Source organism: Ciconia boyciana, chromosome 6 (assembly GCF_034638445.1).
Source record: "Ciconia boyciana chromosome 6, ASM3463844v1, whole genome shotgun sequence".
NCBI classification, from domain to species: domain Eukaryota; kingdom Metazoa; phylum Chordata; class Aves; order Ciconiiformes; family Ciconiidae; genus Ciconia; species Ciconia boyciana.
Genome location: NC_132939.1, coordinates 70,243,154 through 70,259,738, shown reverse-complemented (window position 1 = coordinate 70,259,738; position 16,585 = coordinate 70,243,154). Strand labels below are relative to the sequence as shown.

At 42.7% G+C, this 16,585-nt stretch overlaps 1 protein-coding gene across 1 annotated transcript in view; it reads right to left on the bottom strand.

Moving 5' to 3' along the window:
* The window catches only part of MDGA2 (MAM domain containing glycosylphosphatidylinositol anchor 2), a 389,857-nt gene that overhangs the window by 152,387 nt on the left and 220,885 nt on the right, over positions 1-16,585 (bottom strand). The window contains exon 7 of the mRNA XM_072865499.1: positions 11,464-11,733. Coding sequence (XP_072721600.1) covers positions 11,464-11,733 — 270 coding nt within the window. The remainder of the gene's footprint in view (positions 1-11,463; positions 11,734-16,585) is intronic.

Below are 16,585 nucleotides of genomic sequence, written 5' to 3'. Positions count from 1 at the left end.
CCAGGTCAGGGGTAGAAAATTTTGCTCTAGTGAAACTAGACCTCATGATGTGTTGGTGGCTTTGGGTTTGGAGCAGGGTGTCACTCTTGGACAATAAAGAGTAGGATACTCTACTAACGGGATGCAGTTGTGGAAATGGTTGGATAAAAACTCCGTGTCCAGCTGGTGCTTTAAGAAGTCAATTTTCCAAGCAGCAAGAGAAATAAGATTAATGGATTTTGAGGGAATAATATAAACAGAAGGGGGAAAAAAAAAGAAAATAAAAAGAAAAGTAAGTCCTATTTCAGAGTTACTTAAAGAAGATACATTTAAGAAAGGCTAAAATATACGGTTAAAGGCTCATATATCTGCTGCTCACTAATTAAAATAATGGATAAAGAAAGGAAAAGCTGCAGGTCACAGTTCCATCTGCAGTTCCTCGTTGTCACTGTGCACTGAGCACTTCTAATTAGACAGCACACCGGCAGCAAATTGAGCTGCTCAAGTAGCAGCTTTGGGTGCCTGAGCTCTTCCCTCTGGATATGCCAAGGTTTCTGCAAGTCCTTCTGTTTCCTCCTTCCACTGTTCACCTTTGATTTCTTGTGCTATTCTAACACTCAGCTACTATAATCACACTGTTTTGTGTTTTTTTTAAATCAAAGTGTGATTGTGAGGCAACAGACACCTCTTTCCATCCAGATTTTGCTTTTTTTCTCTTAGCTATCTTGAAAACCATCCTGCACCACAGATCACACTCTCCCTAGGGTGTTTAAACTGGGTCTCAAATAATGCCATGGTAGATGTGACCTGGCAGAGTCTGCAAATCCTCTATACAGACCGAATCAGTGCGCATTTCAATGTCTTTCAGTTAGAACAGTCACCCTTCCTGGTCATTCTTGAAACCAAAGCAAGCAATAAAACCCCTCAAAACACAAAATTGTGGAAATCTGCCAACATGTGCTTTGTCTTCCAGCCAGTTCACAGGACCTAGAAACTCCTAGAATGACCACCTTGTATCCAGTCATGGACTTCACCTTTTTCTCTTACAGAAATACTAAACTGGATGAAAAGAAAGTGGATGAGGTAGATCCCTCAACACCTTCTGCATAGCACCAGCCCACAGCATTTTTTGAATTAAATACTTGGTCTTGCCAGCTTGCCCACACGGCAGTTGCATCTATTTTGTACTCTGTTATTCAGATTCATTCTGGTCTGCCAAGGTCAGCATCATACTGTTGTTTTATTTCTCCTCTAGCAGGGAAAGCTCTCTTACCTTAGGGTTCATCTCTATAACCCTGTAAAACTGCTTGATCCACTGCTGAGATATGGAAACTTTCTTATTCTGAAAGGAGGTCTGTACATTTTGCTCAGAATTAGAAAGTCAGTCTAACATCAAATAAAATCACCCATAAGCTCTGCACAGAGCTAGCTTCGCCTGCATTAGCAGCACATAATGCTATTTGACATTTTCACATAAGAGAACTCTTTCCAGCAGAAAATACGCCTGCCGAGCCAGCAGGCAGGGTGCACCTTGGTTGGGTCATAAGGAGAACATTAAAAAATAGCATAACTACATAAACATTCACAGAGCTTTTGGGGAGAATGCACCAACATTGACCACTCTCAAAATTCAAATTTCTTAAATACGGTATTTAGGACTCTGGAAGATAATTTTGGCAAAATTATGCTGCCTGCATGTTCCCTTTAGTCTCCTTCCTATCCAAAGACAGACTTGAAGTACAGTCTTGCTAAAAAAAGACATATATTCTCTGCATTTTACCAACAGTTCATTTTGCTTCTGTCAACATGGTTTTAGCTTAAAGTTTTTTAAACCTTAACTTTCAGTAGCTATCAGAATAATTAAGTTGTCAAGCATCTTCTACTAGAGCATCTCCAAACTTTTTAATATCAAGTAATTATTTGGCACTTACAAGACCAGATGCATTCACATTTTCAATTTAAATGCAAATACTGTGGAGAGATTTCAGGTTTTCTCTCTATTTTTATAAATGCTTTTAATTTTTAAAAGAAAAGGATTTATTATTCTGGAGATGCCATGTGGCAGGTGTCTGTTTTTACGTGTGCTCTAGTTAATTAGCTCCTATTTCTTTCCCTGCTTTTCTTTTGAAGGAAGGGGAGGTGTATACTTCTCTGTAATGAAGAAGATTTCAGTTTACAAGTTACTCAGTATAGATCCATTAAATAGATGAAGCCGAGATCAAAGTATGTGAAACACAGCATGGTTTCTCTTTTAACTGCTTTTAGAAGTAAATATTCAAGAGAAATAAGCATCATCAGAAGAGAAAAGACATATAGGTTCATAGAAATATTCAGGTGGGAAGGGAGCTCAGGAGGTTTCTAGAGCAATCTCCTGCTCAAAGCGGGGCCAGATGTGAGCTCAGACCGGGTCATTCAGGGCTTGAAAACCTCCAGGGATGGAGACTGCACAACCTTCTGGCTGTGGTTCCCTGCTTGTGAAAACCAGGAGTCGCCCCAGTGGTGTCACACCAGTAAAAAGCTGGTTTGGGCACAGAAACTGGTGTCCTACCAGGGACCAGCACACAACACAGCCCCATCTGCCTAGTGGAAGGCTGCTTTCATTTCTGATTTTAAGCAGACGCAGATAATGATTCAAACACATCAAGGTGGGTCCATGAGAGTGAAACAGCAAAAAATGAATGAAGGCTGATCAATAAGCAGTAGAGACAAATTGGCAGCTGTCCTTCAGTACTTTTTGAAACCCTAAGCGGAAGAAAGGAGAAAAAAACAAAACATTTCCTACGCTACAAAATCCCATGCTGTCCCATGGCTTGCCAAGCCAACATACTGCGTGTGATCCCAGCCGGACCTGTGGGCTCAGGGCTGCCCCATCCCACAGACTGCCCATTCTCAGAGGCAAATGGGAACTTCACAAGCGTCATCACAAGCCAGACAAGAATTGGGATATAAATTAAACAATTCAGAGAAGCTGACACAATCCCCAGTGGGCTGTGCACTTGCCAAACAAATTATAAATCCTCTGCACATTACAGCTGGGTGTTTTCCAGGGCCAATGCCTTTATAAAATTTAATTCTTGTGCCAAAGCTGTCAAAAAAAAAAAAAAAAAGAAAAAAAAAAAGCCCTGCTGAGTTTTCCTGGATGCCCAAAAAGAATATATTGCAAATCTTCACTCTACTCTTTGCCCACACACCGCAAATGAAACTCGGCACACAGTACTTGCCTTTCTTCCAAAACCTAGAGCAAATCCCCAGTTTCCAAGGCTTCTACACCAGATTGTCCCCACCTCCTGCTTCTTGTGTGGCTCAAGAGCTTTATTCGACTGCAGGATTTCGTTAGATCCTGGATTTGTTCCAACATGGGATGCATTTCCCTTCAACGCTTTGTTTTTCTTCCACAGTTCAATGCCTCAAAAATTAATCAGGATCCTATAAAACTTTCCAAAATGATTTGTCAGACTGGGCAGAGACCTACCAATCTCATTCACAGCTGTCTGATGCAATACAAGTAAGTACCTTAAAACACATTTCAAGGTCATCAAAGTATCTTGGTAACATCAGAACAAAACACTGTGCACTGTTCTTTCTCCTCTCTTCTCTTCCTCTCCCTTCAGGATGAGAAAACAACTTTGAAAAACTCAATTTTTTTCTGCCAAAATGATAATGTCGTTAGGGTTACACAGACCTCATCATGTATTAATCAGCCAACATCTAATACAACATTAAACTATGACACCACACCTCTGCCAAAAAATTTATCATTCATTAGTCGTTAATAATTGTTAGCCAACCAACAGTAAGGATAACTTTTTTCCTTGCCCCCAGTGAAGAAATAACGTGGCTACCTGAAGTAGCCACAATGCAAAAGTCAGAAGGAGAGAGATCAAATGAATACTACCTCTTGAAATCCCTTCTGATATATATCTCTACAGATATGTGGTGCCCAACAGGACCACATGATGTTTTGCAGAGCAGCAAACTTATTTAAAAATAGAATTTCTGCAGACAAAAATTCTGGGAAGTCCTAATGAAAGGGCAGAAGAATCAATAAACCATCTACATTTTTATATGGAACCATTTTATGAACTCGTCCGTGATACACTCCAGTCTGGGAGAGAGCGCACATGCCTGAGACTACTATTGCAGATAATAAAAATAAATGGACTTATTAAACTCTGAAGCTCAACTTTTTTACACATTCATTCTCAGAGCTGTAAACTTTTAGGATACCACACTGGTAACTTATGACTGTAGCAACACGCTGGATGTGCCATAAGATCAGGTTTTCTAGGCTAAAATCTTATCTCATTGAAATCCCACTCACAGGGTGCATCTCTCGGTGGAAGAATCAGAATTGGCTGGCTTTTTCTTTTTTGGACTAAACTGTACTCATGCTTAAAAAGCTGGAAGAGGCCCCGGGGAGATGCCTGCAGCCGTGCTGGCTCCTGCGGGTGAGCGGGGAGGGCTGGCGTGGGGTGGGAGACCAGCCTCCAATTTACAGAGCTATTCATCCTCACCCAGGGCAGGGTGAGGATGAATTTGCAAACATTTTTGAAAGGTCCGTTTAAAGCCCACACCGGAGGAAGGTAGTTTGTCTTGTCCAACAAGACACAGCAGAAACTAAGCGAGGTGGTGAATGCTGTTAAAACAAAGAGTTAAGTAAGTCAATTGTTTAAGATTATGATTAAAAAAAAAAATACATTGCCATAATACAAGAGGGAGGACAGGGAGAGCCCCTGGCAGGGTGAAGATGCCCAGCTGCCACGGTGGTTCAGCAAAGGCAAAGCCCATCCCGGCACAGCGTTCGCAGAGCTTGCCTGATGCCACTCCACAGCAAAGCTGCTTTCAAGAGATGGCAAACCCACCACAGGGACGTTATGATGGCAATGAGAGAGGATCTCAATGTCAGAGCAGTGAGATATGGGAAGAGACTCCTGGGAAGAGCTGGGAGGGTGCTGGAAGCTATCGAAACTGCAGGTGGAGTTGGTCATTTTACAAAAAAAAGATTATACGAGAGATAAGATGAGATGAAATGGAGGCCTGGAATAAAGACAGCTGGATTCGATGACCCAGGAGGGCCCTTCCAGTCCTATTCCAGAATATGAATTTCAAAACCTTGGCACTTTCATGAAATCACTCTTGCTTTCTAGTCTGCCCCAAGGAAACCATCACTGGATACCAAAAGCCAGCATAGGGGCTGCTGAATTTCCACCCTACTGAAGCACCCCAGGGAGCTCATCTCTGCCAGCCTCCCGAAGCCGGCAGCGCCCGTGGCCATGCAGCACCACGCACAACGGAGCTCCACGCGCCTGCACAGTCCCTCATTAGCAAGTCAACAGTGGTCATCACTTCTGCATGGTGTAGTAATGCCCGTTTTATGTGTATGGATATTTGCCAAGGCCTTTGGCTTTCTCCAGCCATGAAATAAGCACTAGTATAATCAGTCTGCTGTGAGACCTTCCCAGAAAACAGAGAGAGGGAAAAGAAGGAGGGAAAAAAAGGTCCTCCTGCTAGTTGCACAAAAAACCCCAACATTTTAAACTTGGCATGCTGGAGGCAGCATCCCCAACAAGCGCTCCCGCCTTCACAGATGATGCCAGCTAACGATCACGTGCATCAGACGGACACATCGCTCGGCCGCTGGCCAGCATCCAGCAGCTGCAAAACTGTCGGGTGATCCACCGGGTGATGACTGTCACGGGTGCTGCCAAAACCCAATTTCCACCTTTTGGATAAAACTTGTGAGCCTTGCCTCTGTTCTGGCACTCGGCATCAGCCCGTGGGGGCCCTGGTCACATTTCAATTAACAGCATTTGAGGATCTTCGAGGGGTGACACCAGAGGTGCTGATGTGTAACCAGACAGACTTATTTTTATCCTTTACTTAATGCAACTGCTCTAAACCCACAAAGGAAATTCCTAAGAAAAAGCTCTGGGATAAACCGAGCCATTGCAGGAAACCAGAAGGTAAGCAGGTATGTGAGAAGGGACAACAGTAATACCAGATTACAGGATTTTTTTTTTTTTTTTTACATCTATTACAAAAGCAACAAAAATGTCATTTATCACAATCTGCATCTTTTCTTTTTCTTTTTTTTTCCACCTTCTTTTTAGCAGTCACTACTACACAGTTCACATACAGTTTTTAAAGACATAATGGAATAGGTACTTCCAGAAATCTCGGCCTTAAAATGCATTTCCCCAGCGTGCTTTTTGTTCAGCAAAAGCTTTTGTGCTAGTGTTGAGCACAGGTCATTTAAAATTATTATTTTATATTTAAACTGACAGGGATTCCCACCCCTTTGAAAAATTAACTCCAAACACTACGTTTCCGCTTCGCAGAAGGGAAAAGTCACACAGTCAGAGTCAATTGGCACTAAAAAAATGTTGCAGTTACAATGGAAGAGACGAAGCGATCTATTTAAAGACGGTAATGGGAGAAGTTGCTGATGAGGCACCAAATCCAAGCTGGTAGACACTGACACCCTTCCAAATCATTTCAGTGCTCTGTACTTTAAGACCTGTAAAACATTTCCCTGGCTCTACCTGTTTCCCGATCTGATGCACAGGTGTCCTTCAAAGATGCTACCCAGCATTTTTGCTCTCTTACTGGATGGAGGAGCCACCTTACATCCTTCATCATCAAAAGCCCTTAATTCTTCATTGACATACTGGTAGCTAGAGAGAGATTTTATTTTCATTTTCCCCTTCACAGTGTCTTTGGAGTTCTTCCATTCTCTCGGAATTCTGAGTACCCAGTTTGAGTCATGTTGAAAATGTGTAATTTTCCAGAAGCCGTAGACATACGATCATCTTGATTCCTGCCCCTTTTGACATTTCCAATTGTCACCCAAAATCTGTATGGTATTGTGATGATCGCGCTTTCATGTAGTATCTTAAGGATTACAAGGCCAATACTACCATTCCTCTAATGCCTTTTGCTTCCCTCTCCAAATACGCTTTGAAGAGAGAATTTTAAAGGAGTAAAATAACCTCCAACAGCAAAGTCTAAAAGATCCTCAGGCTAGAAGAGTTTCCTGGGACACGGGTACGCTGAATGTTCCGTTTCCTATGCCAGGTGAAGGCAAGGAACTGAGCCTGGGGCCACATCACAGGTAAGGTCTCTAACTACCAAGCTCCTGGCAATAATGTGAAGTCCTCTCTGCATAAACGTGCGTGCATGGGACGTGAAGAGGTATCCATCTCACCATGTGTGTTGGCCCAAGGGCTGCGAGTAAGCAAGGTTTTGCATTTGATTTTAACACCAATGTGTGTGTGTGTGTTTCCTTCTTATTTTAATTAACAAAATAACCATAGGAAGACTGATTATCATTTACCTCTACTTGAGGCCAACAGAGATATATAGCGACAAATTCACGAGGAAAGCAAATTAACGGAAATATTTTTGGTGAGAAAGAACTCTGAAAGAAGTGTAACAGATTTCCCTCATCTCAGCCTTTATGACAAATGATTTCCATTGCATCAGAACAACATTTTTTTGCTCTACCACGGAAAAGTCAGAAAAACAGAACATCCTCCAAGCAAGCACACATCAGGCATGGAGGTTGTTGGGAACTTTATCCAGAGGGGGTGTGCTGGATTTGCTACTTGAGAGCGCTTTTTTTTTTTTTTAAGAGAAGGATAAAAACATCAAGTTTTACTAGAATGAGAGGAGTCAAGTTTCCGTTAGAGCTTCCTCTGCTTTCTAATGGTTTTGTCTAGAAATATGTTATGGGAAGCTATTCTAATCATCAGTCTGAGAGCAGGATGTGAAGATGCCACTGATGAGAACACCCACCACTACTCAAATGCTAGCAGACTTGCAATCATTTAAAGAACTCATTAATCTAAAGGAAATACTTAGAAAGAAACTTTCATAATTAGAATTGGTGAGCAGCCAGCTTTGCTGAAATGAGAGAGCATTTCTTCTTTCTCTGGTTTGACCCAAGACACCTTGATGGACAACAATGTCTTTGATGGAATGAAATATTTTGCAATAACTTTGGGTACAGTTAAGCTGATAATGGCATTCTTTAAAACGGCTGTATTTCACAGACTTTCTCACTAAGATCCCGACAGGTAAACAGCACGTGGTCACCGACTTGCCTCTGGTGAGCTCCTGTTCAAAGCAAATGGAGGAAATGAATGATACTGCATTATGTCTGTACCTCTTAAGGAATGGCATTGTGGTACTCAAAACAATTTCTCTTTGTCATCTCAGCAAAACTTTCATTAACGTTATCTGACAGCCGAAAGGGAAAGGCACTAACACGACAGCTCAGCAGAACAGAGACAATGAGGGCAGAGTCTGCAGCTTACAACTTGCTTAAGAAAGGGGTATATTTAAAGGACGTTGCTTTATCTGAAAGTGTTAATTTAACTGCTGAAGGAGGCAGCGTATGAGGGAGTCTCTTCCCTCAGCAGCTGTGTGCAACGCCTGTTGTTTTGCAAGCGATCCGTGCTCATCCAAACCAATGAGCAAGCACACAGCTTGGTTTTGTTGGAAGGATTTACAATTACTTTAAAGTTATACCGGCCAAAGGAGAGAAAAAGGAAAAAAAAAAAGAAAAAAAAATGCAAAGAAGGTTATGACTAAATGGGTTCCTCGCCACAATGGCAGCTTTAGTCTGTTTTTTATTTTAAGAACAAACGTCTCCTTCTGTGCCAATGCTCACTGGAAGGGGAGGAATTCAAGTGACAGCGGAAAAACAGAGAACATATTAAATGCTTATGCGTATCAGGAGGCTTCCAGATAAATCCTGGGAGCTAACAAATGGAAAGCAATGCGCTGAGACCATTAGTGGCACCTGCTATCCCACCGCTCCTTCAGCAGCACATGGCAATTGCAGAAACTAGTTATTTACAACCTGCAGAAGCGGAGAACACATATTACTAGTTATTTACACCCTGGAGAGGCAGAGCACACACATTACGCAGCACTTCCACGCAGGCGTATTTTGCATCATCTCTCAGGTGATATATATCCCCCCAAGCCGTCATATCTGGTCATCTTGCCATTTCACTATATTTATCCTGACTTTTGAAGCGTCTCAGAAAAGATTGATGGAGGAGCACAGAGCTGACCGGAATACACGTCAGTGTCACACCAGCACCTCGATGCCTGAATCTGCTCTTTAAACACAGCCTCATCTGCTTGCCTCTATTGCTTGTTGACCCACGTAATTTCTGACTTTCGAAAAGGATAAATTACTTTTGTTACTCATTTATTTACTTTGTTTCTTTTTGAAGGATTCTCTCTGGTTTCAGATTTTTTTTTTAATTATTATTAAATGCATGGTGGTCATATGACATCATTCACAACGGGTTCGAAGTCAGGTGTGGTGGGTAGTCACAGACTTGGGCAGTCAGCCATAAAGATAGGAAAATGCCCAGAAAAAAAAATCAAGAGCTGCTGAAGGTAAGGTAGCATCCATGGAATGAAGCACAAACAATAAAGGCATGTTCAGATGAATGCACGGTGAAATTTAGTGAATTTTAAAAGGAAAAAAATTTCATCTGAGCCCTGATGATGCAGTGAGACAACTTTACATTTCCTTCTGGGTAAGATTAGGGGATTATCGTCTAATCCTGGGATTGGTAGTCCACCTGACAGAAGATGTGAACTCCGTTTACCAAATGCTTCTCCTGCAACGCTTAGATACTATTTCAAGTAAATACTCTTTTCTCCTCAGCTGCTGTGTGAAAATCCTGATACACAACAACAAAAAAAGAGATGAAACAGAGAAAAGCAATGGGCTACAGGCAAAATGCTAAGAAATATATACACAAAGTAAAATCAAAACTCTGATACGAATTTCTCTCATATTTCACTCCTAAACTCAGCATCACTTTTAGTAAAGATAAATCAACCAAGACCAGAATAAAGATTTTTTTCTTAAAAGACAGATCTTCCCCCTTAACAGAAATAATAAGGGGAAAATCATAGCAGGTAGCAATGCATTGGGGCCAGAAGGGAGCTGTCCTTCATTTATTTAATGGGTTGTTCCTCATTGCGGTCCCTTCTCAGAATTAACAGGGCCACATAGCAGAGAGGAAAAAAAAAAGTCACCTCAAATGCTTTAACGATATTTTGTTCAACATCTTGCAGCTCCTAGGCATCTCATAGGCATGGTCTTCTATAAACAAGAATGTGAGGGCATATTATTATTATGCTATGACTCATGAAATCTGTATCTGCAGGGAGCTAGGGACTTTGGCTTTTCCTCTGGGCTCTCTGGTGTTGTCTGCTGGGTCAATTAAAATATCGAGGTTTCTTTTCACATAAAGCCTTTCCTCTCCCTTTGCTTATTCCGAGTGTGTGTTTCACTCACATCTCCCCTTCACAACCTCATCACCATTGTAAATCACAGCAAATTAATATCGATGCTATGTTCCTGAAACTAGACTGCTTTTGACAATAAACCCCCTAAGCCAAATGTCAAAAATTCAAATAGAAATACAACATTACAAATAAATCTGTGGACATCTCCTGATAAACTCCTGCAGACCTAGGCTGATGCAATGCTCTCTCCCTGACCCCCAGAACAGAAATAGCTTCTAATTCCTCATCCTGCTGAAGAGCATGATATGTTGGGCAATAAGAAGTGAACAGGGGTTATGGCTCTCATAAAATATTCACACCACTGGCTCTTTATACAGCAGTTTCTCCTGAGTATGATTAATCACATGCTATTATTTAAAGTTCCTATAGCGTGGGAGTTTATGTTTCACTACCATTCACAGATTAGATTATAGAAAATTAGTTTCAGATGAACTGTTTGGTTCAGGTAGATTAATCCACTCTGATGATGCCTATCAGCCAATGAAACTCCTCCTTCAAACCAACCGGCCATGTCCCTGGGGTTATCCAGAAAGCGATAAACAACTGGGGAGAGTTTCTTTCCACCTGGCAGTAATTGTTCTGCAAGCACTCTTCTCTTACTTTTACCTAAGACAGACATTTATCCTGCTATTTAGTATAATTAAAGCATAGGTACTAATCTAAAGCTCCTACCCAGGGAGCAGTCGTCTGATGGCAGCAGATTCACAGCATGCACAACAGCCTTAATTTCAGTAACATGTTCAGCTGATGAGGAGGAAGAAAAGGGTGAAGTAGGTAATGACATCTCCAGGAGCTCAGGATGCATTCACTGCCAAGACAGCGTGTGCAGGGAACCAGCACAGGCAACGCCCAGAAGACATGGTGTCCTTCGGCGATCATTTGGCTCCAGTTTGGATGGGAGAGCTGCTGCATCTTCACAATACGAAGGGGCACCACGCCACCCTTGTTCCAGCTAAGGGGTTTCAGCCCAGCACAAGAGCCACTGGCTATTTGAAGCCAACACTAATTCATCTCATACACTATTAGAAATTACGGGAAATACATTTGGAAACATAGGACACCACTATGGGAAGATTGCTATCCTGTCAGATGAGGATTCAATTAATCTTCCCAGATAAAGGTCAATAGTTTGCCCGCTCAACTTACCTCTTACGATGATGTTGGTGGACTTTTTCGCAGGATTTCCAACATTGTTATTGGCGATGCAACTGTACGTGCCAGCATCTTCTGACGTGATGGCAGGTATCGTTAAAGTGCCACCGTTCAGGACTGTCTTCTCGGGCAGGATGCCGGCAGACCTCACCCACATCAGGCTGGGGGCTGGCTCCCCTCCTGTCGTCACACAGACTAAGGTGATCGCTTCTCCAGGGTTCACCACTATCGGGTCATCCACAAGAAGCTTAATTGAAGGAGATGCTGTAAAACACAAGAGGAAGAGAAAGGTGTAGCGGGGCTATGTCCACGGTATTGCTCAGTCCTGACAAGCACACTCAAGCCAACTGAGATGAGCAAAGGCACTTCAGCTACGGCGCTCTTTGCACGACTGCGTGCCCTCCGAGAAGGGTGCTCCCCATCCCAACGCTCCTCCTGACACCACATTTCTCACCCTGCTCTGCACCCTGCTCAGTCATCACCTTTCGCCTTGCTGTCAAACTGCAGATGAAGATTTATGTATGGACAACCCTGCGGCTGTGCTTGCGAAGTAATGTATAATGTATGGGACAGGTGCCAGCACACTGGATTTTAAACCCTGGAAGAAAGGAATTAGTAACAATCTTCTTATTTGGCATGGAAAGCATGTTGTTCTCTTCAAGTCAGATCCTACCCACTGAAAACCAGCTCTCTTAATCCACCCACCTCCCTGATGAACTCCTTGGGACTTGGCTGCCAACTGAGATGAATTTGTAGAGTTTGAGTTGGGTCTGTTGAATCAGGAAGAGTCATCTCCCTCGGGACAACATCTCCTTGCACAAGGAGAAACTGAAGAATCCAGCAAAGACGCTTTTTTCCCCTGTACGGGCTGTGCAACCTGCAGCTCACAGCAGCAGCAGACAGTGTGGCCATGGCCCCATCTCCTCACAGACACGCGGGAGAGGTGCAGACTTGGGTCCCTACTTATTTCCATACAATATCCTATAACTAGCTGCAGGGGCTTTGTTCGGGCAGGACCACCAAACCAGCCGAACCACATTGCAGCACAGGCTAATGGAAAGATGATGCTGCTCTCAGAAAGGAGAAGCAAGCGATTAAATTTCATTCTCTCTTCTTGCCTCTTCTTCCCCAAGAAATATTTGCATATGATGTAAGAGGAGCAACAGAAATGTTCCGTATGAAGGGACAGGGCAGGGCAATCCATTTTAGATGCTGGAATTTAAAATCACAATCCGAGCTGTGACATCCTCTGTCATTTGCACTGAGGGATACACCCTTGCTGGATTCAGGCTTTGCTTGAAGGCATACTTTAAACCGCATAAGCAATGAGCCAATATATAAATTCATGTTGCTAGTACAGAAAAAGCAGCGGTACTAAATAAACACAGGCATAAAGGTGAAGGATTGAAATTCTGGGCAAAGAATACCAGAAAACATGACAATAAAAAATGAAAGGAAATAAAAATGTTACATCCAAAAATCATATCACTGTCCTCATTATTACAGAGATATATTCTTGTGTGTTCTGCTTTATATATAAATCTTATTTCAATATTAAAGGAATAATATAATAACACTAATCACTAAAGGCAAATACAAGAGTCAACTATAAAATAAGAGTTTCCTTTATTTGGAGCTCACCCAAGAGGAATTAAGCTTCCTCTGCATTTAGAGGCTGTAGCACACAGATGGGAAGCACTTCATTTATACCTGTCCTAGCACAGAGAGAACAGGCAACCCCCAGCCAGGGAAACACTTTAAGAGAGCACGAGAGCAGAGGTTTACAAGCAAAGTCCCCTTCTCCAGCTCCTCCTGGCTTGGGACCCTGCAGATACTTCCCAGCATAAATCCCTAGGTTCATGTAACCAACTTAAAGGTGAAGAAACTGGGTGCATGGCTAAAAATACAAACAGAAAACAAGTCAGCACTGCCCACTAACTGTGTCAGTGTCTCTTTGCTCACATCCTCTGACCTCATAATTCTTTCATCAGCTGATGGACCCCTGTTTTGGGATTAGAGGTAGAACTGGGCAGTATGTCATGTTTCATGCTTAAGTAGATTTTGCTTGGGTGAAGGTGGCAGACGCAGGGATCCAGGTACCCACTGTGCAACTAGAACTGAGCTCCAGACCTGCAGGGTCATCACCAACCAGGGGATAGCACTCAGCTGGCCCCTCTTTCTCTCTCCTTCCCTCTCTCCCGAGTTTAATGATTTCTCCTGAACAACTCTGGCAAGGAGCTGCTCTCTGCTCTCACTTAACATCAAGTCACAAGACAGGGAACAAGAGAACCACAAATAATGCTTCAAAACTTAGAACAAAAGACGAAAGCTCCAACAATGTCAACCCAACCTGGTGGTGCTGTTTACCATAACGGCCTCATAATCCTCCAGATGAAAGGGGGCCCTTCACCATCCTTCAGGTAGAGAGACAAAGACAGCAGCTGACGTGATAAAAACGCTGTGATACATCCCTTTCATCACAGCACTCAAAACAGTAAGTACATGAAAATTATGGTTTGCAGACAGCAATTTCTCTTTGCTTACACCACACATTTCACTTAACTACAACCTATCCCGCTAGACAAACACAAACAAAAATTCAGCAATACACTCTACTACTACCATTAAAAGCCTGATTTAAACCAAAGAATATTAAGAAATTCAGAAGGGATGTTAAGGTTTCCAGCAAATGAAACTCAGTGCAGCATATAAAGGGTCAAATACCTACTATGAATAGAATATGAATCCACAGCAACAATGAGCTATTATTTTGATATTTCTCTGCCTGAAACCCTATACATAATCCGCACCGTATCGCAATGCACCAATAACACAAAACCTCTTATTTTCAGCTTTATAGTGTAGCTGAGGATAGAATTGGGTCTACCGCACCACTTGCCTGATTGATTGTCACGTGCACGTTGCCAAATTCTGGCCTAGGAATGGAGAGACTGGAAGTTTTCTGGTGGTCACTTGGACTTTGTCCTTCCACCACTGAAGCACGCACAGCCCCACCACCAGCCCATCTCGGAGAGCGCAACCTCCACTCTCAATGCAATCAACATTGACCTCTCCTCCTTCCAGCCAGGGATGGGGAAAGGTGGTAGTCAACACCCATCTGCTCATGTACCAAACACGAGCTGGAGACCCATGGTTTCTTATCACAGCTCTGACTGGCTGTTTCAGCAAGGAAAGGGGAGAGAGAAAAAGAGAGAAGCAGGGAGAGTTATCCAGGGAATGACGGAGGCAAATGGCAAAAATCCCAAATCCTCGATAACTCCAGAGATGTGCTCAGACACGGTGGGGTGGCAGAAAAATGGCTTTAGCTCTAAGTTAGAGAGTGCTTATGTTCACTTCTCTACGTCAGCCTGGACCCTAGATGTGGAAACGAACAGGGCTAAATCACAACTTTAGTCATCTGCTGGAAGTCCTGTATCAATTGACTTGGGTTAATTAACAGCATGTAGGGCTTCTTCAGGTCTGCTTTACTGGATAGCTCCTCGGTTTGACTCCATCCAGAAATGCTTTCCCCTCCCAAACCAGAGGAACACCTCTAACTACTCCCTACAGGATGCTGCAGCAATGCAGCTGCAAACAGCTGCCTCTCCCCACAGACTGGGAATGCAAAGCTGCAGCACAGAAAGGAGTAACGAAGGCACAACGACAAAACTCCACATAACAGCAGGTAGAGTAAGCCCTGGACTGGGCTGCTCAGGGTTGCTGCTGCATCTCTCTCTCATCCAGATTTTCTGAGCAAACACTTGTTAGACAAAAAGTTTAGGACTAGCTCCTGTTTGAGCTAGGGAAATGGAGCTCACTGTCATGTGAGATCTCTCCCTATTCTAGTTTCAATGACAGCAAGAGCTACCGCCAAAAGGCGATTCCTCTTATCTGCCTTGAGATATCTTCTTGCAAGAATCTTCCCCTGTGGTATCTGTCTCTCTGCTGACTGCAGACAGAGCCCAAAGATTAGTTTAACCTAGACAAGTAAGATTTAGATGGCAGAAAATGGGTGACGTCAGTCCTACCTTTAGGATGAAGATTTACAAATGCATCAGGAGCCTACAGATGGGAATGGGCAGAAAGCGCCATTTTTAACAATATACATGTGCCAGCCTCGCATTGATCCCAGTGTTTCGCAAATTGTCTTAGATCTTTGCACTTTCAGAAAACTGAAATTTTGGCCTAATCCTCTCTCTAAAATGGATTTCTTCTCTCTTGTATTTATTTGTAAACTTCTGGGGCTAAAACCCACATACAGCATAAATCTGAACTGTGTAATTCATCGCCACACTTTTTTTTTGGTCCAGCATGATTAAAAAATGGAGTAGGCATTTATAAAGATGACAAGATGATCCAGAGCAATTATAATAGTTGATGATTATAACAAAATATTGTTGAAGGATTATTAAAACTCATGCTTCAGGACATAAAATGGTATATTTTTCTGGAATGGGAGGGCAGACTACCATGTATCTGTCTACTGCAACACTTTTTATGCACCCTTCTGAAATGTCTCCTGCTGGCTCTTGTTAAGGACAGACGTGACATCTGATCCAAAAGGACAATGCATGTGTTGATACATCCTTTGCATTTGTAAAGCATCTAGCATGATTGAACCCCAACCAGGAGACCCACGGTGCAGTCCCAGCAGCTCAAGCTGTGATATGTGTTTAGATAGCAGGAAATAACATAATTGAGTCAGAAGGAAGAGGAGATAAAGACTTCTCCAAAAGATCTGATTAAAATGACACTCATTAAAATGACACTATTGTAAAAACAAGTACATGCAATTGCCTATTCCTTTACTAAAGGTTTTGCCTTTACTATGTATATTGCTTTGGGGAGTCAGGCTTCAGCCTCCGAGATACAAATGGTTTTACCCAATGGCATCCAAGTGTGTGCCAAGTGTGAGCCAAGCTCCCTTCCACTTCTACAGCCCAGCCTGCTTTCCCACAACAAGGCTGGAGCCAGTACTGACATTCTGCCTGTTCAGTTTTTGAAAGGCACGGAAAGGTAATCTGAGCTTTTTGAGGCTCGAGAAGACCCTCACATCCTTACAAACAAGCTTTCACATGGTCCCAGCTGAGATCATTTGAAAAGATATATATTGCAG